Consider the following 21,719-nt stretch of genomic DNA (forward strand, 5'->3'; position numbering starts at 1 on the left):
ACAGACAGATAGGAGCTTTAGAAAGTGAAAAAATGGCAATTGCTTTATTTTCTGTCTGAAAACTGATTTTCCTTGAGGGTGAAATTGACCAAAAATGACCCAAGTATTTCTTTTTCCTATCTGGTACCAAAAAGTATTGGTAATAATTTTACCAGTTTCTTTGGGGGTATGATTATTTTTGCCTAGCTCTACTTCTAAAAAGTCTCTCTCTCTCTCTCTCTAAAATAATATATTTCATTTCTGCAGCATGTTTCCTCTTGTAAAGCTTTACTAATTTTATATAAACATGAATCTTTTCACCCAGCATTGGATTGTAATAATCTCCAATATAGAACGACAGCAACCATATGGAAAACTAGTACAGCAGAGGAGAGGGGATGGAACTTAGCTAGTAATATTGGAGTAAACCCTCATCTCCCAAAAAATAATATGGGAACTTTAATGTGCACACAAGTAGAGGACCTTAGTTTTTATAATGTCTTATTTGAAAGAAGACAGTGCACAGTCCATTCTATATCCCTCAGAAAGATAAAGTGCTAAATCGACACTCCTGAGATTCAAATCACTAGTGCTAACTAATCCAAGTAATTCAGACCTGAAACTCAGAATCTCTAAGCCATCCTTCTGTAGGAGGGGACGCTAACAGCTTATCAGGTGAGGGGGCACAGGAGTTGAAGTATGGTAACTAATAACCAGGTGTCATTCCCATAAAGTAGGGTAGATTTCAAAGAAGTGCCCAGGGAGTTAGGTGCTCATTGGCACTTCCCAGCTGATATTCGTGAGAGGCACTTAGTTATATCACTTTGCCCCATGATGAAAACTTTCCCCTAATAACTTATTCCATGGAACCAGAAGGATGAGAGAAAAACATAACTTTGTAACCCTTCCTTTCCAGTGTGTTTAAATGGCATTTGCGATCTGTTCCAAAGGTCAGGGCACTAGTTTAGAATTTGGGAGACTGGAGTTCAAGTTCCAGCTTCACTACGGAGGGCCCTGTGTAAACTTGGGCAAGTTACTTACCCTCTCTGTGCCTCAACTTCCTATTAGTAAAACAGGAATGATAGAACTTACCTAACTCACAGCAGGGTAGTGAGGATTAATGCATTACACACTGTGAGGTCCTCACGTACAAAGATAGATTCAATCCTAGCAAGTGTACAAATTTCCAACCATGACTGATAGCAAATGTGTGGTTTCCCTCTTTATCTCCCTCATATAATATATTGTAATACCATTTGTGTGAATATCTTATTGGGTCATTTTATTTCCCATTATTTCTGCCTAGAAAAGAGAAAGTGTTTCTGCAGCTGACTGGCTCAGATCTTTATATTCATGTTGAAAGTGCTTTTATCATACTTATGCTCAGAAATTGTTTGATGTATCAATTTTCCTCAGTTTTACTTGAGTACTTGTTCAAATATAAAACTCTAACCTCTGGACAAAAATATGATTGGCTTGAAGTCAACACATCAGCATTTTTTGCTCACATCTAATGCTGACACTGCACGGGGATACTAGAGAATACATTCTGCACTGTTAGCAATGCCGTCCTTTGGATAAGATGTTAAATCAAGGTTCCTTCTCTCCCTTTCTGATTGATGCACAGGTAAAAATCCCATAGGTACTCTGAAAACAGATTCATTGTTCTGGCCAGTATTTTCTCTCGCACTATAGACATGTTTTAAGGCCAAGACTGTGACCTGTTGTTAGCATCACAAACACATTTTCCTTACATAATATCTGAACTACAACTAGCTAACCCATTGCTTCACAAGGTATTTCAAATAATGGCTCCAATTAAGCTTGTTCATGGGAAGATATATGCCAGAGGGGTGAGTGTAAGGAGCAACTTACCTACCCCCAATGCAATGTAACCATGCAGGGAACAGCCTTTACTGGGCTGCAGATGCTGGAGATTGCAATGGTTGGGATTAGTTACCGCTGCCTGCAGTGCTAATCACTTATGTCTGAGAGAGACATATGTGAGTCATATCCCATCCAACAACAAAACAGGACCATTCAAGAAATACCTTTGCAACAGGATAGAAAAACACCATGCTGTCTAGGGGCACTTGGAAATATTATACCGATAACAAGTGTCAGAGCAGCAGCCGTGTTAGTCTGTATCCGCAAAAAGAAAAGGACGACTAGTGGCACTTTAGAGACTAATAATAATAAATTTGTTAGTCTCTAAGGTGCCACAAGTACTCCTTTTCTTTTTACACCGATAACAAAATGTCTCCCTCTGTGCTGTATTGGACTACAGAGTCCTCCCCTTTCCCAGCGCTCCACACCACAAAAATTCATAATTTAGTCTTTGCGGACAGAAAAACACTTTATGAAACTAAATTCTAACCTGCCTCAGAGTTTACTTTGGAAACATTCCTTTCTGCATTTTGGCTCAGCAGCAGTTGTTAGTAGGTTTCTGGCACAAACTGGAATTGACTAGTCCAATTTTAAATATATCTGAATACAAAAACTATTTCCAAAAAAAGATAAAAACACATCTATATTATGTATACACACACACACACACACGTGTATATATTAATTATATTATATTTCACATTTTATTCTCCATCCTTCAAAGCCTGGGGCAAATCCTGCAGTCCTTACTTAAGCAAAACTTTCACTGGAGTCAAATGGAAACTAACCCTTTTGAAAAATAATGCCACTAATTTTGGGTGCATGAGTATGAATTTCAGTGGCTAACGTTAGGTATCCAAGTTTGAAAATGTCAGGCCTATTATCTAACAGCATGTTAAAATGAAGCATATCAAATGTGTCCATTTTGTAAGCAGAATACAAAGGCAATCTCCTTCCACCAGACGTCCCCTACAATTAGATTATTTCCAAAGTGTGCAAATAAGATCTGTTTTTTAGTGCGGCGCAAAACAATATGCTGCAACTTATTTTAATACAATGTAAATTAACATAATGAAGCATCACACAGAACACAGCATAGACAAAGATGCTTTGAACACAATTTTCAGTGTTCAGTGACGATAAAGGACACATCAAATAGACTAATCACAGCATAGGAACAAAGAGCCAAGATTCTGACATCTTCACTTAAGTTGCGTAGAACCTTTTTTTCAATATATTTTTTTCAGTCCCATTGATTGCGACTCGGAGATTAAGGTGCTCTGTGGTTTTAGTGATGGTGTCAGAATCTGGCATCAGCTTTGCTGCAGCACAACCATGCTGACCTAAGCATCAGAAAGGAATCTCTCTCCCCTTAGTTCATCTTGGTCTTTTTCCTAATGCAGACATTAAAATGGCTTTGAAAGTAAGGGGAAAAATATAAAAGTCTGTACATTACTAGGTTTGCTGTTGCTAGATTAGCATGTTTTCATTTTAAAAACAATTTTAGTTTAGCACACAGTTTAATTTTTTTTAATATAATCGTTTTCCACAATGAAGCGCGCAGAGACAAAACTAATAATAGGAGTAAATGTACTAAATAAATTGTAGGAACACAGCAACATTATTATTGCACGAGCATGCGTCTGTGGTCTGTTAGTGATGGTGATTCAGCATGCATTCCATATGACAGTGAAATTTCCCCCCTGTCTATAGTTTGATGCACTGTCTTCACAGAATCAGAGACAGAAAGGTAAAAAAGGGCTCATGTGGGTCATCTGGTCTGACCCCCCAGCTTATTCAAAGGAGTACTTTCTATATTATTCCCAATAATGTTTTATCTATCCTGTTCCTGAGTATCTGCCGTAAGAGTGCTTCCACCATTTCTTTTGGCAGTTCATTCAAGGGGTCTGTAGCTTTCACACTTCACAGGGCAGACACAGGGGTGCTGGGCTTCTGAAACTGCCCATAAAATCTGTAGGAAATTCAAGCACTCAGTACTAAATCCAAGCAAAACTTTCTGCCCAAAACATTCCCGCCCCAAAAAAGCAGATTTGAGTCATCTGAAACATTTAGCAAAATCGAGTCACTTTTGCTGAATTTTACAATCAAAAAATGTCCTAGTAAAAAAAAAATAAAAATCTAAATGTTTTGTTTTGACACTTTCAAAATGAAACATTTAATTTTCTGACTCAAAGTGACTTTTCATTCCAAAATATACTGCAAATCTATCTTAAAAATAAAAATTGAACATTTTGGTTTGGGTCAAACACAACATTTCCCCCCCCCCCAATTTTGGGGTCAACACAAAAGGACTTTTTTTTTTTTGAAAGGCCCACAAGCCGAAAAATGCAATCTCTACTCAAAACGTCTCAGGATTTCGCCCAAGAACCACTTGTTTGCACATCTTAATATCCTCATCTCTTACAGCTCTGAATAAATTATATTCCTTCATTTATATTGTTTACACTCTATAATCATGTTCCCCTTGAGCTCTCTTTTTGAGACTATGCGTCAAATTCATCCCAAATCCGCTGATATTTATGTAGTCACATCAGGAATGAATCTGATCCTATATAATTAGTGTCTGCAATCTCCTCCTTGTATCTGCTTTGTTGGCATACATTTTATTTTCTTTAGTTTTTCTATACTGTTATAATATGGGACTGAAATTGCTCACATTATATAATAGCACTACAAGACCAAAATTCCAACTGAGGCTGCATCAAGACTATCTAGAACAGCATTATTACTAGAGCTGATGAAAAATTTTTCAATAGAAATTTTTTTCTGTCAGAAAATGCTGATTCATTGAAATCAAAACATTCTGTGGGAACATGTTGATTTTGATGAAACTTCATTTAAAACAAATTGTTCTGATAAGGTCTAAATGTTCTATTCTGTTTCTGCTTAGAGCTTATAAAAACTTATTGGAACAAAATATTTGAATTTTCATATTGAAAAAACTTTTTGTTTCAAAATTTATTTTAGATGATATTATATTATATAACTGAAAATTAAAAAGTCAAAAACCTAACAAAACATTTTGATTTCCTCAAAACTTAGTATTTAAATTAACCCAAAACAAACGCACACAAAATCAAAAATTTCATTTTGCAAAAAAATTAAAAATTCTTTGATTTGTTCCAATTCAGAATTAACACAAATTTCAAAATTGTGGAATTTCCATCAAAATGGAAATTCCTGTTCCCATACAGCTCTGATTGTGACATTGCTGGCTTTCATATGCTCTCTCTGTCTATGAATCCAAGACTAGTAGTGTCTTTTTCCACCACAATGGCAATCTCCAAGCTCATATTGAGTTTTCTATGTGACCTCATATCAAAATATTTCTCAAATCACTTTTCAGCCAGCTGTCTCTATTAACCTCCTATCTATATTATAAAAGATGCTTTGAGATTAAGAACAAGTGTGATCAAGCCCTTTGGGAATAAGAATATTGCTCTTTGTACAATAGTTGTGTGTGTATTAAAACATTTAAAATACCTGTCACCCACATCTAATCAGTTTTGTCAGAATACCTGCCAACTTGTTGTTCATTGAAGCGTTTATGGATGCATGCATGCAAATGCAGTCCATAAAATATCACTGTTGCCAGTAATTCACAGATTTTCAAGACCTTCCCATCACAAGGCTGCCCCAATGAGAACTACTTCACTCAGCCCCATGGCAAATGTTAAATAGTGCATGACAAATAGTGCAATGCACTGGAGGAGCAAATCAGAAGGTTTATTGTCTCATAACACCAATGTAATAATCCAAACCTCTTTAATATAGCCGATTGGGTGAGGGCAGAGGAGCACAGGAAGTGAGTCTTTATAGTTCAAGCACAGGACTGGGAAACCAGGAACTCCTGAGCTCATGGATGACATTTTCAACAGAGCCTAAATGATGTAAAAGACTAAGTCCTATTTTCAAAGTGACTAAGGCACTAAGAGCATAAGTCTCACAGACTTTCAATGAGACTTACTGTATGTCTACATAGGAGCTGTAGGTGTAATTTCCAACTTGGATAGACAGACCAGTGCTAGCTTTAACCAAGCAAGTGTACTAAAAATAGCAGTGTTGCCCATTTGAAATGCTAGGTATGTATTCAGGGCAGCTATCCTGTCCCTGCTGCCCATGTAGACATGGCTACACTGCAATTTTTAGCATGCTATCTTGATTGGAGCTAGCTCTGGTATGTCTACCCAAGCTAGAAATTACACTTCCAGCTCTAGTCTAGACATACTTTTAGACTATGTCTACAGTATGAGTTGTGTTGTGATTCCCAGCTCTTGTACATACCCTTTCATTAACCCAATTGCAGTTAGAACGAGTATGAGTACATGAGCTGGCCATCACATTCCTGCCTTATAGTGCACACATAGCATTAGACTCCTAAGTGCAAAAGTGACTGTTAAAAATTACATTTAGGCACTTTTGAAAAATTTTACTGAGCTCTTGATTCTGACACTGATTCACTATGTGCCCTTTGGTAAGTCAGTTAGACCAACATTTTCAATTGTTAATACCTAAACAAGATTTTCATTATTTATGATATGGTAGTGCCTACAGGCCACAACCAAGACTGGGTCCCTATTGTGCTAGATACTGTAGAAACACAAAGGGAGAGATGTCTTTGCCTCAAAAAGCTTATAGCCTAAATAAACAAGACTGATGAATGGTGGGGTGGGAAACAGAGATGAAATAATGTGTTCAAGCCCATTCAGCAGTTTTATGGCATGTCCCATAATCAATAGGTGGCTTGATTCGCTTATGTGTTGAGCACCCCCATCTCCTCGTGGAAGATTATATATGTGGACCATCAGCAGGACTGAACCCAAAGTTTGTGAAGACTTTTGATGATAAAATGCCTAAATCTAATAATAGAGTAAGTTCTTTCAGTGATTGCTTACTTAAAAATTGATTGCAATCATCTAGGCTCAATAGTAGCTAACTATTTTGTTGTTTTAAAAAAAAACAAACCTTAATGTGACTGGTCTAATTTCACAATGCATATGACCAGGATAACCCTGGAATTTGCTGCATTGCCTTCTGCTTCAGACTTTGGATTTCTCTTTCAAATTACAGCTCTTTATTATCTTTTCCACAAAATCCACAGTATCTAACTACTACAGCAGCAAAATGCTTTCATGAATCACGCATTAATGTACATTTTAGTTAACAATAATATCTTTATTTACAGCAGTCACATAGAAAATGATTATTTGCCACAGTTATATTAATGTTTACAGAACCAGGCTTTATCAACACACAAACACGAGTTTTCTCAGCTGACAAAAATGTCCTCACATCAAACAAATGTAAGGTCAGTCTGGTGTCCTAATAATAGTGCACCATATTTTCACTGTCATGTTAGAGATTCAGGGCTGATTTCTGATTACAGTGTGTCATGTCCTGGGTTGCTAAAGGCTGGGGGCACTGCAGAGATCATTATTTATTCTTATTATAGTAGAATCTAGAGGCTACAATTAAGATTGAGGCCCTATTGTACTAGCTGCTTTTCAAACACATAGAAGGAGTCAACAATCTATCGGTCTTCATAGTCTAAATAGAGGAATAAGACAAAGGATTAGAGGAGCAACAGGCATAGAGAGGAAAACTGTCTTTCCCAAGGTCACTCAGCAGGTCTGTGATAGAATCAGGAGTAGAACACAGTCCCAGCCTAGGGCACTATCCACTGGACTATGCTGCTTCCCTTCTCAGAGACTAAGCATCCAAGCTCTGGGATGGCAGGGGTTTTCTGCATCCCATTTCTCTCAATAGTGACCCTTTTAGTTGATGTAAGTAAAGGAACTATGGGTCACCAAAAAGCTTCCATAAAGTCTTTGTTGGCCAAATGAACTGGACAAAATGGGGAGCTTTGAAGATGAGGAGAAGCAACTGTGCAAAAAAGAAACATCCTCAGGGCTCTGCCAGAGACACACACAAAAAAAAAAACTGACGTGTTGTGGGATTGTCTAGATATTACACAGCTATGATTGCTGCTGTTGGCTTCAGCATTTTCTTGAAAACTATAATTTCACCTAAAAACTTAGTTGAAATTAGATTTGGATATTCTCCCTTTTATTAATCTGAATTGTTACTGATAAGGAGCCATATGGTGGCATTTAGGCACTTTCCCACATTAAGGGCTTACACACAACTGCATCTCAGCAAGAACAATCAAGAAGGAACAATTCCTTTCCAAGTTCCCCAGTGCACAAGGTGTAGCCTGCTCCCCCACTGCATCAGGTCCATTCTTTGGGCTGGCATTTTGGGAAGAAGGGGGTTATAATTAGAACTGTTTTTTTGTTTGTTTGTTTTTTTGCTGGCATTTCCAAAAACATTGAAAGAAATTGTTTTGGGCAGACCCAAAGGGAAACTTTTCGGCAAACCGAAAAGTACAAAAAATAATGTTGTGACAAATGAAACACTGTGTTTGATCCAAAATGCTTCATTTGTATTTTGATCTTTTAAGGATTTAATTTAAAAAAATAAAAAGGAAATTTTCAACGTGAAAATTCATTTCAAATTGAAAAAAAGGAAACATGTTCTTTAGAACATGTCAAAATGAAACATTTTGATTTTTTCTTACAAAACAAGACCTTTAATTTAGTTTTTGTTTTGTTTTACTATTCTATTGAAACAATTTGGACAAAAAATGTTTTGTCCAACATTTTATCCAGTCAGTCTCATCCTCTTGGCTCCTTTTGAGACTATCTGCAGCCTCAAGGATATACAAAGGATATAGTTGCTATACTTCATGCCCCACTGTTGCAGATTTTGGCAACAGACCTGGAGTATCCCTATCGGCTCCGCCACCACACACCTCACTGCTGCCAGCACAGAGGTGCAGCCAGAGTAAAGATGACATATGCAAGAAACCCAGCCTTGTGCTGATTGCCAGTTGCTATTTCAGTCCATGGAGACCATTGGCAGCGAGTGTAACTTAGAGCAGCATCTCCTCTGCTTGTAAATATTTACAGCACATTGAAAAAAAAATGAAAAAGAAACACTCAGATAGTTATAGTTCATTTTTTATGAAAGACCCATCATTTTATATTGTCTCTCTTTAATTACTGAAAAAGTCCCAAATGCCATGCTTTAATCTGACTACTTTCCTTCTCTGATTGTCTCATCATTGGTATGGTATGGTTATGCTAGAAGTGCTTCCTTAGGCTGTACCTATTGGGAGGACAGGGATGAGGAGCCAGTCTCCAGAAAGGATAAACACGTGTGGACATGTACGCATACTAACATTTCAAACTACATCACTCTGTCTTTTCCAGCTCTTTGTTCCCTCTATAATGTTTTTCAAATTTGCCAGCAGGGCATCAGAGGCATAATTACCACCAAACAAAAACTAAAGTTATTGTACTGAAAGTTGTTGTACTCCAAAGTACTGAACAGCAGGATGGCAAGGGTTAGCAGTGTTATTCAGTTTTAGCCATTCTTTCTCAGTTAGACTTTATGGAATTATTTTATTATTGTAAATGCATTATATTTAGTGGCAAGAGCATTTACTCCACACAGTATTTCAGACAGATTAAATATACAGCAGCTTAGTCATATTACATCTGTCTATGCGGTAAGATTGCCTTATGGTCCTTCAGTACAAGTCCTAGTAATGCAATTGAGGAGAGCATTTCATTTCAACATACAAAAGAAAGCTTTGGGGAGAAAAAAAGAAAAATGAAAACATCTCATATATGCTAGAAAGGACAAGAATGATATCATCCCTACATTTACAAAATACATGTATTTATGAAATACTGCCTCCATAGTGGTGGGAGATTTATGCTAATAGAATGAATTATAGGTTTTGTGGGGGAAAGAGGGTTGCTTTTGTGAGAGGAGGTAGGGTTGTACTGTGCAACAGTTACTTATGTTTTGCATGTGGCTCCTGATTAAAGCTGACCCAAAAAAGGGGAATCCCTTTTTGCCACATAATGTGCAGTTTTGAATAAAAGAAATGTCCCAAACTGGGACAAAATGTCAAAAATACAATATTTTTTCACAAGAAAGGTTTTTGCAGGAGTGCGTGGGTGAAATTCTGTGGCCTGCGTTGTTCAGGAGGTCAGACTAGATGATCATAACGGTCCCTTCTGACCTTAGTATCTATGAATCTATGAATCTATTCTGTTTTAGGAATTCGGGGTGCGGGTGGGGAAGCTTTCTGACTGCTGTAGAGGCCATTCAGCCTTCCATTCTGGAATACTGTAACTCACTTTTCCTGATTAGACAATTAGTTCACTAGAAAGCAGCAGCTGATACATTGCGTAGTGGCCAGTTTGCACAATGGTACAAATCAAAGAAAGCATATTTCACCAGTATTTCACAAACTGCACTAGAACCCCGTTCTGTGTCACATCCAATTAAAGTTCTGATACTGGTCTACCCAGCTCTGACTAGAATAGGTTACAGTTCCTTCTGCAACTTCCCCCTGTTTGGGTCTGACTGTCCCAATGATTGAGAGAGCAAAAATAAACTCAAAAGAAATATAAGGTAGAGGTTTCTCAACACAAGCCAGACCTCACCTGTGGATCACTTTCCCTAAGAAAATCATCTTCAAGCTATACTCCAAGGTTCACCTTTTCACCAAAGCATTCCCCAAATACCCACATTTGATGAACAAGGTAAATATATGTTTAAAGTTTCGGACTACAATTTAACACAAAGTACACCAGAGAGTTATTCATCCTCCTCAATAGGTTTTTGTTTTCTGCAGTTCTTATTTAACTCCTAGACACCACTGTAGCAAGCATATAGGGATGCAGATCAGTTGCTGGTTGGGAATGTGTTCTGTACACACAGCCTGAACTGAGATCTGGATCTTACCTCGTAACTGGGACAGGAGGAGGTGGGTGGGGGTAAAGCACCAAACTTCCTTCAACAAAGGGCCATATTAGCCCCTGTGGTGGCAGAGGCCTAATTTTACTTTTTCAACTCAGCATCTGATGAGACCAGTTATGTTCTACATATGTCTGTGAAAGAATCTTGTTCACCTTGTGAATTACTTAATCCACAGACTGGCTGGATGCTCTCATTATCTTCTGCCCTTTACTGACACAGTTATCCTTAAACACCCCCTACTTCTGCATTATCCTTACAGCTCTCATTGGTTTATAGATGACCTTTGACAGATTAAGCAGGTAAAGAGAAATCTAAAGAGCGTGGGGCAGAAATTCTCCTCAGAGTTTGACTGATTGTGACATAAAGCATTTTTATAATTTTACTACTTGTTTTTGTTGCAGAGGAAGAAATATTTCCTGTCTTCTACCATGCCACTCACAATGCCCTAACCAGTAGGTACTGTTGCCATATCACAATGGTAAACAGAGTTGCATCTAACAAGACTCAGTTGCAGTATCTGTCCTGCTGGCCTTGCCATATGGGAGTACCATAGAGTTCTGCTCTGTCATTCCCTTTGCTTAATGCATACGTGAAGCACTGAAAGGAATTATAGAACACCTGTGTTCCATCAATTCCAGATAATGTGGACAAATTTTTTCCTAGTGTCTAGTCAAGACTGGTGCTTTGCTGCAAGGGTAGCTGACTGAAGCTCAACCTAGATGAGATGGGGGGGAGAGGGGGGGCAACTATAGGAAATGACAGAGGTGATATCTCCCCTTCCATGGATGGATGGAGTATACCCACACCTTTTCTTATTCAGGATCTGGAGACCCTACAGGATATCCAGAAAGAAGATGTGGCCAAAAGGGTGTTTTTCTCCATCTGCATTTGGCAAGGAGTTAATGATTTACTTTATGATTCTGTACTGACTGCATTTATCCATTCATTTGTCCCTCCCCCTCGCCCCCAAACTTCCAAAAGGGTTACTGATCTGCTCAGAAACAACAGCTAGTGCCAAACATTTTTTCCCTTTTATAGTACTTATTAGTGCTTTGCACAGAAGTCATTTATACCTGTGTTTCACAGGATTTTAAATCTTAATCTGTGTCCAATTCAGTGTATTGGTTGTATAAAGCTATTTATGGCATGGGTCCTCTGCATTTCAGAGACCACCTCATCATTGTGGCCACCACTTGAGATTAGCTGACATGTTCCAGTTGAGAGCAGAGTGTTTTCAGAGGACAATCCTCAGATCTTGGATTTGCTGCCCCTTGATCAATAAACTCATGATGTGTTGGACTTTCAGATCATGCATCAAGGCCTATCTGTTTACCCAGACTTTTTTCTGAAAGATGCGTTTAAGGGAGGCTTATTTTGTTTTGTTTTTTAATTCTGAGAAAAATGTGTTGTTTTACATTTTATTTTAATTTTGCATGGAGAAGGAATTATTTTGTTAACACTGGATTAGTCTGATGTATTCTGTGCCGGTTTTGATTGTTCTATGCATCTGGTCATTATATAGATTTTATAAATAGAAGAAAAATATGTACATCAGCCTTATGATCTAAATTATCTCTTTTCATATGATAGATTCTTTGTTTTTGTTCCTATTTAGGAACTTCTGTTATTCAAGTGACAGCTACAGATGCGGATGATGCCAACTATGGAAACAGTGCCAAAGTAGTGTATAGCATCCTCCAGGGACAGCCATATTTCTCAGTGGACCCAGAGACAGGTCAGCAACCCTTTCTGTTTTACTTGTCATAATTACAGAAATACACACAGGGATAAAGATCCTTCTCACTCAAGTATTTATACCCAATTTTATAAAAATTCTAATTAAATTGTTCAAGTACTGTCTAATATTTGTCCCAAACTCAGAATGAACATGGACTATCTATCTGGTTTTAAGCAGAAGACCCCCTTGATTTCTGCTTGAAAACTGATGGCGTGATATGGCCCCATATTATTAAGGCAGTGAACCTACAGCACCATAAAATGTAAGTTTTATTTTCTTAAAGTAGTAGGAATAGGGAGGGTATTTTATACCTGTGTTTGGCACTGGTGAGACCACTACTGGAATTCCGTGTCCAGTTCTGGGGTTCATGCTTCCATAAGATGTTGATACATTGGAGAGGGTTTAGAGAAGAGCCCTGCAAATGACTACAAGATTGGAAACATAACTTATAGTGAAAGACTCCAGGAGGTCAGTGTATTTAGCTTAACGGAGAGAAGGTTAAGGGTTGACTTGCTTACAGTCTATACTTATCTACTTGGGGTCAGAAATCTGATAATAGAGGGCTCTTCAATCTAGAAAACAAAGGTATAATAGGATCCAGTGGCTGGAAGTTGAAGCTAAACAAATTCAGACTGGAAATATGGCACAAAAATAATATTGAGGGTAATTAACTAACAGAACAATTTATCAAGAGTTGTAATGAGTTCTCCCTAAAAAAAATCTTTAACTCAAGATTAGATGTTTTTTTTCTAAAAGTTATGTTCTAGTTCTGCCACAGCTAGTGGACCTGAAACAGGAATTAATTTATAGAAATCCAGTGACCTGTGTTATCCAGGAGTTCAAACCAGATGACCCCAGTGGTCCCTTCTGAAGTTAAAACCTATGAATCTACTGAAGTTTGAAATAGTGAATCCAGGATAACACAGAATTCTGCCCTGTTAATGAAAAAGTGGTATAATACAGAGACCACTCCAGGGTCGGAGCTAATAACCTTATCAAAATAATAGCCAGGGAAAATACCTGAAAAGCTCTCGTTAATGTGACAAACCTAACATTTTTTTTTCCTCATCAAAAGGATAATTACATGGATTTAGCACAGTCCAAACACTGAATCATTGCACTGCTATATTTCTCTCTTTTCTTGCAATCACATTAAATCGGTCATGGATTAAAAGCCTTATTTGAATACACCTTCAATTTTATTTGTTTGCCTGGGATTAACATCCGTACAATATATTTTACATTTTAAAACTCAGGGATTAAAGTGTTTTTTGTTTCTCCCCTCTTTTCTTTTATCCAAGGAATAATCAAAACTGCTTTACCAGACATGAGCAGAGAAAACAGGGAGCAGTACCAAGTGGTCATCCAGGCCAAGGACATGGGAGGCCAGATGGGAGGATTATCAGGGACCACTACGGTGAACATCACACTGACTGATGTCAATGACAATCCGCCTCGATTCCCCCAGAGTATGGAGCCTTTAATAGTTCTGCTGTGTTTCAAAAAGCTTCTTTAAAATTGTTTAACCATCACCATCTGGGATACTTTTTCACATCTACAGCTGCACTGCTATGTCTGCTTATGCTGCAGCTTTGTCAAAGCACATGGGAGTCCACTTTAAAAATAAAAGACAAACAAACTTCTTTAGCAGAATAAACTTACTTCCCAAACCCTTAAAATAATTTCAACAGGAGCCAATAACCCATGGTAATTGCAATGTTATGTCTGAAACAATTTATCGTTACAGCAAATACATTGTAAAATACAAGGTCAGCTTTTCAAAATAGCTCAGTATCCAACCCACTTGGGCACCTAAATGAGTGGTCTGGTTTTCCAGTCCTCATAATGGGCATTATTGGATGGTTAAATTTTGTTGAAAATCTGGCCACTTCATTAGGTGCCAAAAATCTAGCCCTAGCTGCACGTGCTGAGTAATTTTGATAATCTGGCCCATATTTTACATGATTATATTTTTGAAAGAAAACCCTTTAGGCTGCAAAACTGGCAGCCAAGGAAAAGTGGGATGGTAGAGGGGATGTGCAATGTGATGTGGACCCTTTAATCCTAGACTGCTGGTGTAAATCTGATCCCAAACGGATTAGCAATCAAAAGTTGTTAAAAGCAGCACTTGATGACTGTTAGGTAAACTATATGAAAATAATTCAGAGTTTCAGTTCAGTATCTGCTAGGAAAATATCCACATTATTCAATTACTATTGCCTTTGGCTCTGATTGGGGTCCTTGCTTGCACTCTCATCAGACCCCCCAAAGACTGAACAAACATCAAGGCTGATTTAGAGACCACCTTTCTGGATTTATGGAAACCTGTAAGGCACTCAGATACCATGGTGATGAATACAGGAAAAATACCTTGTCGCCCAGTCCAGAATGGATTATTATGTTGTGAGTTTGCTAACCTAATGACCACCTTCACAGGGCAAGCTCAGGCCACTGATTTCTCAACAGAATGCTCCCATTTGACTTTAACAGGGAGTTCTGCTAAAAAATAAACCAATAGCATAATATGGTCCATGAGGTTTTATCAGATTGGAGATGTTGAACCCAAAGATGGGGTATAGTTCTTTGCACTGAATTACACGATTGGCCATGGAGTTGCAATCTAAAACTAAAGGCTATGTAATAGTAAATAGTTGTAATGTAACTTTGGCATCTGAAACCCTGGAGCCTTTGTTCCTGCTGGTAGTCTTCAAGGTTAGTAAAGGACCTGTCCAAAGTCTATTGAAATCAGTGCAAGCCTTTATGCTGACTTGAATGGGCTTTGGATCAGGCCCTTAATTAGAGTGAAAGTTACACCAGTGCAAAGGCCACATACAAGGCCCTATGCAGTGCACTGCTTAAACCTCACTGAAACACAGAAGGTGATATGGAAGGCCTTATCTGGGCTGGACACACTGAGATGATTGTAACATTGGTAATGACCAGTCCCCTTTCTTGCCTTGCTTCCCAGAATGCTGGTTTCCTGCTCCTCCTGCAAATCAAGAAATGAATGGAAAATCTACAGGTTTTCATTCCTCCTCACACAGTCATGAACTGGAGCATGTTTCCAAAGGATGCTGATTTTAAAAATCTGCTCCTCCTGTATCCAATTACCTCCCTTTCTTCCCTTTATGTGAGGCTATAGGATACGGGGAAACTAGGCCCAAAGGGGAGGAAGAAGTTGCATGTGAAAGAGACAGGAATGAACTCCAAAATACTGAAAAATAATTTGATTTATTTGAGAGGCCAGAAAGAAGGGAAATTGACAGACTCTCACGAGAAGCCACCATGGCTTGGACTAAGTATTTAAAGAAAGGTTTTTAAGAAGGTACAGTTGTCTGCACACAACTAGTAGACCTGAGCTATGCACAATATAAATGATAGGAAGGGCAAGAGCTTTACAAAATTGTACCATATGATCATGAAAAAATGGACACTTCAGGAACTGAATTATACCCTAAACCAAGTTGATTATCTTGTATGCTGACAATATGCAGGTCACTGACATCATCTCAATTACAGTGACAGCTTTCAGAATCAAACTCACCCAAAGGAGGTGTTCCCCTGATATTTCTGGACTTCTCATGTCAGAGAAAAATTGAAGTGTCATGACTAAGTTTGTGCCTCTAGGATTTCTGGCTCAATTGCCAGAATGAAAAGTTTAGATAAGCCTACAAATGGAAAAGGTCAGACTTTTGAAGGCTGGTTGTCATAAGATCTAACTTCTAAACAGTTTTCAGCCTGTTGTAAGAGAGTAACATGAATTTTGCAGCCTTACTGGTTTGCAGGCCACCGCTAATTTTTCAGTTATAGGGTTGACTTTCTAACAGCAAATACAATTCAGCATCATACTATATCACCCATTTTTTTCACAAATCTCTAAAGGTAAGACATTTCCAGTGAGTCAGAGACTGTGATTTAGGTGCATGATACTGGGGATAGACACTCACTTAACCTTCTTTAGCCCACACAAGGATCTGTTATGATCAGTGTACTTGGGAAAACTCAGAAACTGCTCTCTCAGTGTGACACAAAATGGATGAGAGAGAAGAGAAAGGCCATGGATGCATCGTTAGAGGAGAACTAGTCATATCAAGTGATATAGGCCATACCTGCTATAGGCTGGTGTAGCTTGTACAGTCTGTCTGTTCATTAAACCACTCAAATAGGGATTGTATCTTCTTCAGGCACACTGCCTTCACCAAGGTTGTCTTGGTCAGGCAAGGCTTCACAACATATCCTACGGGGTTCCAGTTTCTAATTGTTACGAGTGGCATGTTGCTAGTAACTAAGTGAGCTGTGCAAACGACAGATAACAAATATTCAACAAATTGGCATGCAAAATGTCTGCAAACTTCTCACACCTTCTTGTTACTACTAAGTATTTGCCAACACCGTTTTAAGAATTATTTTAACGCCATATCTTGCTAATGGAAGTTCAAGTTATATTTCCTGATTGTGACTAGTCAAAAGACTCATGTGATTTTATTCCTGTTCTGCAGGAGCCTAACTTTACAGTTAGGTTTTTGGTACATATGCTGGGAAAAGATAAATTTAAAATTTACCTTCTGTACTAAGATGTGCAAGGTTAAAATTCCTTTGTCAATAGCATCCAGGCTAGTAAAACCTGATTCCACAAGCATTAACAGAAATCAGGCATGAAAACAAACGTGTCCAAAGTGAATTAATTCAAGAATCTGAACACATTTGTACAATTTCATACAGTTCAAGCAGTTAGCAGGAATATTACATATTACACATCTCAATTGCTTTTTGCGATATATCTGTATTATGTGTTTCCATGAAAAACTTACATCTCACATAAAACACACTTAAAACTGTTCGAGGCAATTTCAAAATAGAAATCCTTGTCTATTGTATTTTAGTTTCTTCCTCAGATCTGCTATTTGTTTTGAAAACTGTGGTTCCTAGAGAAAAAATAACTTCTGCAATCATTGAAAACGTCTTTAGAAGATAGACAAAATAAATAAATCCATTAACTACTCAGGGTCATAATCACTGCTGTATTATTGTGCTTCTATCTATGTTCCTTTCATCTGAAGTACAAAAAGAAAAGTACATAAAGAATACAGTACTAAGTGCCTTTGAAGTGTCACACTTTCATTAAAAAAAACAACAAAACTTTTCATTGACAGTCAAGTCATCTTTGTTTTAAAGTTTACTCCTGATGACTAAGAGCACTTTTCTTAGAATGTTTCAACTTTCAAGGCAACTGAAAGAAAAAAATCTAGGGGAAACAAAAGGCATTATTTAGAGAGATGAAAGACTAAAAAAAAGTTTGATTTAACTTTTCCAGGTACTTACCAATTCAGCTCTCCTGAGTCTGCATCACTTGGGACTCCTCTCGGCAGAATAAAAGCCAATGACCTCGATGTGGGTGAAAATGCTGAGATTGAATATAGCATTTCCAAAGGGGAAGGATCAGACATGTTTGATATCATCACTGACAAGGACACACAGGAAGGGATTATAACCATCAAAAAGGTTTATTTTTCCTCCCTCTCTTTTTATTACACTTAGCACTCCAGGTGGGTTTTTTCTTTCCTCAAGGGGGAGGGCAAAGGAAAGTCTTACCTGGGGTCACCTGATGAGAAACTGTATTAGTTTTGTTGTCCTCTTTTTTCATCAGCTATTGTTATTCCCAAGGCTTGGGGGAATTTTCTTGGCATGTCATTTCACATAAAGCAATATTCTCAACAGCTGCTGTCTATCAAAGAGACACTCTCACAAACAATAGTTTTGAAGTAGAGGCATGAAAACCTGGAGGCGTTCAACATCTGAACTCTGCAGCGTGGTTCACAAGGGATTGAGGTGAACAAAATGTTGTAGGTTTGCCTGAAGGTCTGAGTTTGATGAACTCGCACCTCTAAAGAGAACTAACCCACCATAGATAACCTATCCTCCTGTAGCCTTCCTGTCTCTCCACTGAGGGATTTCTTCTAGAGCTGCAAGAAAGGTTCAACTCAAACCTCCAGCCTATTTAAAATCTGCCCTATTTCCATCATACCTTGACAGTTACATGACATGTCAACAGGTGCTCTCAGATAAAAGGAATATACAGAACTTGAATTCACAGACAATCTGTGATTCTTTAGGGCTTGAAATTGGCCAGATAAGCATATTGAAAACTATTTTGAGGTTATTTGAATACACATTTTAGGCTACAGTTCACACTATTTTGGGTTTGTCCTTGGGCTGTTGAGACAGATCATATGGGGTAACTCATGATACTTTCCATTTCAGCCATTAGCCTCATTTTTTTTCCTACTGAACATGTGAACCCCTGAAAATATGAATAAAACCGTAAAACCCAAACCTTGCATACAGGTACATAATTAGATATGAACATAAATCCAAAGTCATTTAAGCTTCATCAGCTGAGAACCTTTGCAAAGTGCTTCTGATAAAGAATTGGCAATCCCATTTTGAAAATGAAAAAAATTGGAAAAATTATGAATAATTTTCACATTTTTATGCAAAATAAGGCTGAGTGAATGTGTCTGGGCTACTGTAATTCTGATACTTCCTAAATTTTTGAGTGCTTGACTTTTCAACCTTAACTTATTTTAATGTAATTTTTTTTAATATAACAAATATGTGAATCAAAGTTGAAACTGGAGCTAGAACAACTCATTTTTATTTTATTTTGATAGAACAATATGCTGGATATCATAGTCAAGATCTACAAAAAACTCAGACCCACATAGTTCATTCTATTCCACTTTTGATTGACCCAGTACTCGATTATAAATACAGTTTTATAAATCATGTTTATGGGGAATATTTGCATCAGAATCCTATAAAAATAATATACATATTTGTAAGAGATGAAATACAGCATAGAATATAAATGGTAAAACCAAGCTAACCACTGTCATAATTATGTAATTATTGATGGACACAGTCTCATAGCTAAACCAACCTAAAGTCTGGCAAACAAAAAAACCTTTTAAGAAAACCCACATCACTCATACTAAAACCTTTTTCCTTCCATTTTCTGCCCTTCTTCCAAGTTTCATCTCAAATCTGATGTATCAGATTGCCATTAGAAAAGCTTTTTTCCCATGGTATTCCTAACACTGGCCATAATAAGGAAATTCAAAAATACACTCATGAGAAAGCTCTAGCTCTAATATTCTGGATTGATTGTTCTAAAAAGCAATTTTATATAAAAATTTAGGCTCAACATGCAAGCCTTTAGAAGCTTATCCCAAATGATGATGCCTTTGAGATTTTCCCATCACTAGTATTAATCCCCTTTACAAGATTTTAATATGGAATATGTTCATTATTGTATGTCTAGAGTATAGCAGATTTTAATTGCTTTGAAACACGGTAAGAGTTTTCAAGTACATAAAAGGTTGTTACAACCTCTGAGGATAGGACAAGAAGCAATGGGCTTAAATTGCAGCAAGGGAGGTTTAGGTTGGACATTAGGAAAAACTTCCTAACTGTCAGGGTGGTTAAGAACTGGAATAAATTGCCTAGGGAGGTTGTGGAATCTCCAGCATTGGAGATTTTTAAGAGCAGGTTAGACAAACAGCTGTCAGGAAGTGTCTAGATAATTGGTCCTGCAACGAGTGCAGGGGACTGGACTAGATGACATCTCGAGGTCCCTTCCAATTCTATAATTCAATGAAAGGAGAAAGTGACTTTACCAACTTCCTAATCACTATTACCAAGCTACATTTTGCATAATAGGATGAAGAATCCCCTGTCCTGTACCTTAGTCATCTATAATTGGCTCTATATTGCTGTGACTGATGAGTTGAGTATGTGCATGTAAGAACCCTGCTAATGTGGTCCCTGATAACTCCTGCCCCTATTATTTTAGTGCTGTATTTTTTTTTAACATTTCTTGTAAACTGACCCCAGTTTTTTATCATTTGCTCTCTAGCAGTTGGATTTTGAAAACAAGATGCTGTACTCCTTAAGAGTGGAGGCAGCCAACACTCATCCTGACCCACGCTTTTTCCACTTGGGGCCATTTAAGGACACAGCTCTCATCAAAGTTTCTGTGGAAGACATAGACGAACCTCCAGTGTTCAGCAGGAGCTCTTATATAATAGAAGTAGATGAAGATTCCAAGGAGGGAACTATCATTGGGCAAGTGATAGCTCAAGATCCAGATACTACCAAGAATGCAATAAAGTAAATATCAGTTCATGCATGGTGTAAAATGCTTTAGATGTAGATGCTCATTTCATCTTTCTCTCAAAATGTAGTAAAGTAAATGGCATATGGTCTGATCCTCAGCAGTAAATAGCAGCTTTAATTCCAAATGAGCTCAGTGACAGTAGAGGACACAAATGAGTGAAGTGACAGTTAAGGGCACTTAGCACATTACAGGATCAGGCCTACAGTGATCAAGTGGAAAGAAACTGAGCAATCAAATATCTATGGAGATCTAGTGATGGCAAACAGAATTAATACATCACAATATGTCTTTTCAAATGGAAAAATATGGGGGTCAGGCAAAAGTGTATAAGCCTGATTATAACAAACACACACTGCTTTGCAGAACTCTTGCTTATATCATTTTCAGGGCAATGCTATTTTACCTTATTTGTCCCTATTGGCCTGCTTATCTAAGATGTTCAAGACGGTGATTTCTGTTGGATGAACATGCATCTCTGCGGGTCGATGGAACTCAGCATTCTGCATCACACCTTGCAACAGGCCCAGTGAATGAAACAATCCCCTGTAGAGATACACCATCTACCATGTTCTACTTCTTAAATATTTAATGATCAACATTTGTACAGCATATTAAATAGGAAACTACTGTGAGAAAGTCATAACAATTAGGAGGTAAATGTTTGGCCTTGTGCTACTGCCGTAACTGTTAGCGCATCTGCTATTATTGTCTAAACCAGAGGTGGGCAAACTATGGCCCGTGGGCCACATCTGGCCCACGAGACCGTCCTGCCAGGCCCTTGAGTTCCCGGCCAGGGAGGCTAGCCCCTGGCCCTTCCCCTGGTGTCCACCCTCCCCTGCAGCCTCAGCTAGCCGTGTAGCCAGCGCTCTGGGCAGCAGGGCTATGAGCTCCTGCCGGGCAGCGCAACTGTGAGGGCCGCCAGCCTGCCCTGGTGCTCTCGACTGCGCGGCAGCATGACCGCCGGTCCTGGTGCTTTGAGTGTCATGATAAGCGGGGACCGAGGGGGTTGGATAAGGGGCAGGGGGCCCCAGGGGGAAGTCAGGGGACGGGGGGGATAAGAGGTAGAGGTTCTGGAGGGGGGCG

The 21,719-nt window shown here is 38.3% G+C and overlaps 1 protein-coding gene across 1 annotated transcript in view; it reads left to right on the forward strand.

The window, feature by feature from the left end:
• CDH9 (cadherin 9) overlaps nucleotides 1-21,719 on the forward strand; it is a 136,460-nt gene that overhangs the window by 87,463 nt on the left and 27,278 nt on the right. The window contains exons 4-7 of the mRNA XM_084619616.1: nucleotides 12,338-12,457; nucleotides 13,762-13,929; nucleotides 17,775-17,962; nucleotides 20,376-20,629. Coding sequence (XP_084475742.1) covers nucleotides 12,338-12,457; nucleotides 13,762-13,929; nucleotides 17,775-17,962; nucleotides 20,376-20,629 — 730 coding nt within the window. The remainder of the gene's footprint in view (nucleotides 1-12,337; nucleotides 12,458-13,761; nucleotides 13,930-17,774; nucleotides 17,963-20,375; nucleotides 20,630-21,719) is intronic.

This window comes from Lepidochelys olivacea, assembly GCF_965140295.1.
Source record: "Lepidochelys olivacea isolate rLepOli2 genome assembly, chromosome: 2".
NCBI lineage: Eukaryota > Metazoa > Chordata > Testudines > Cheloniidae > Lepidochelys > Lepidochelys olivacea.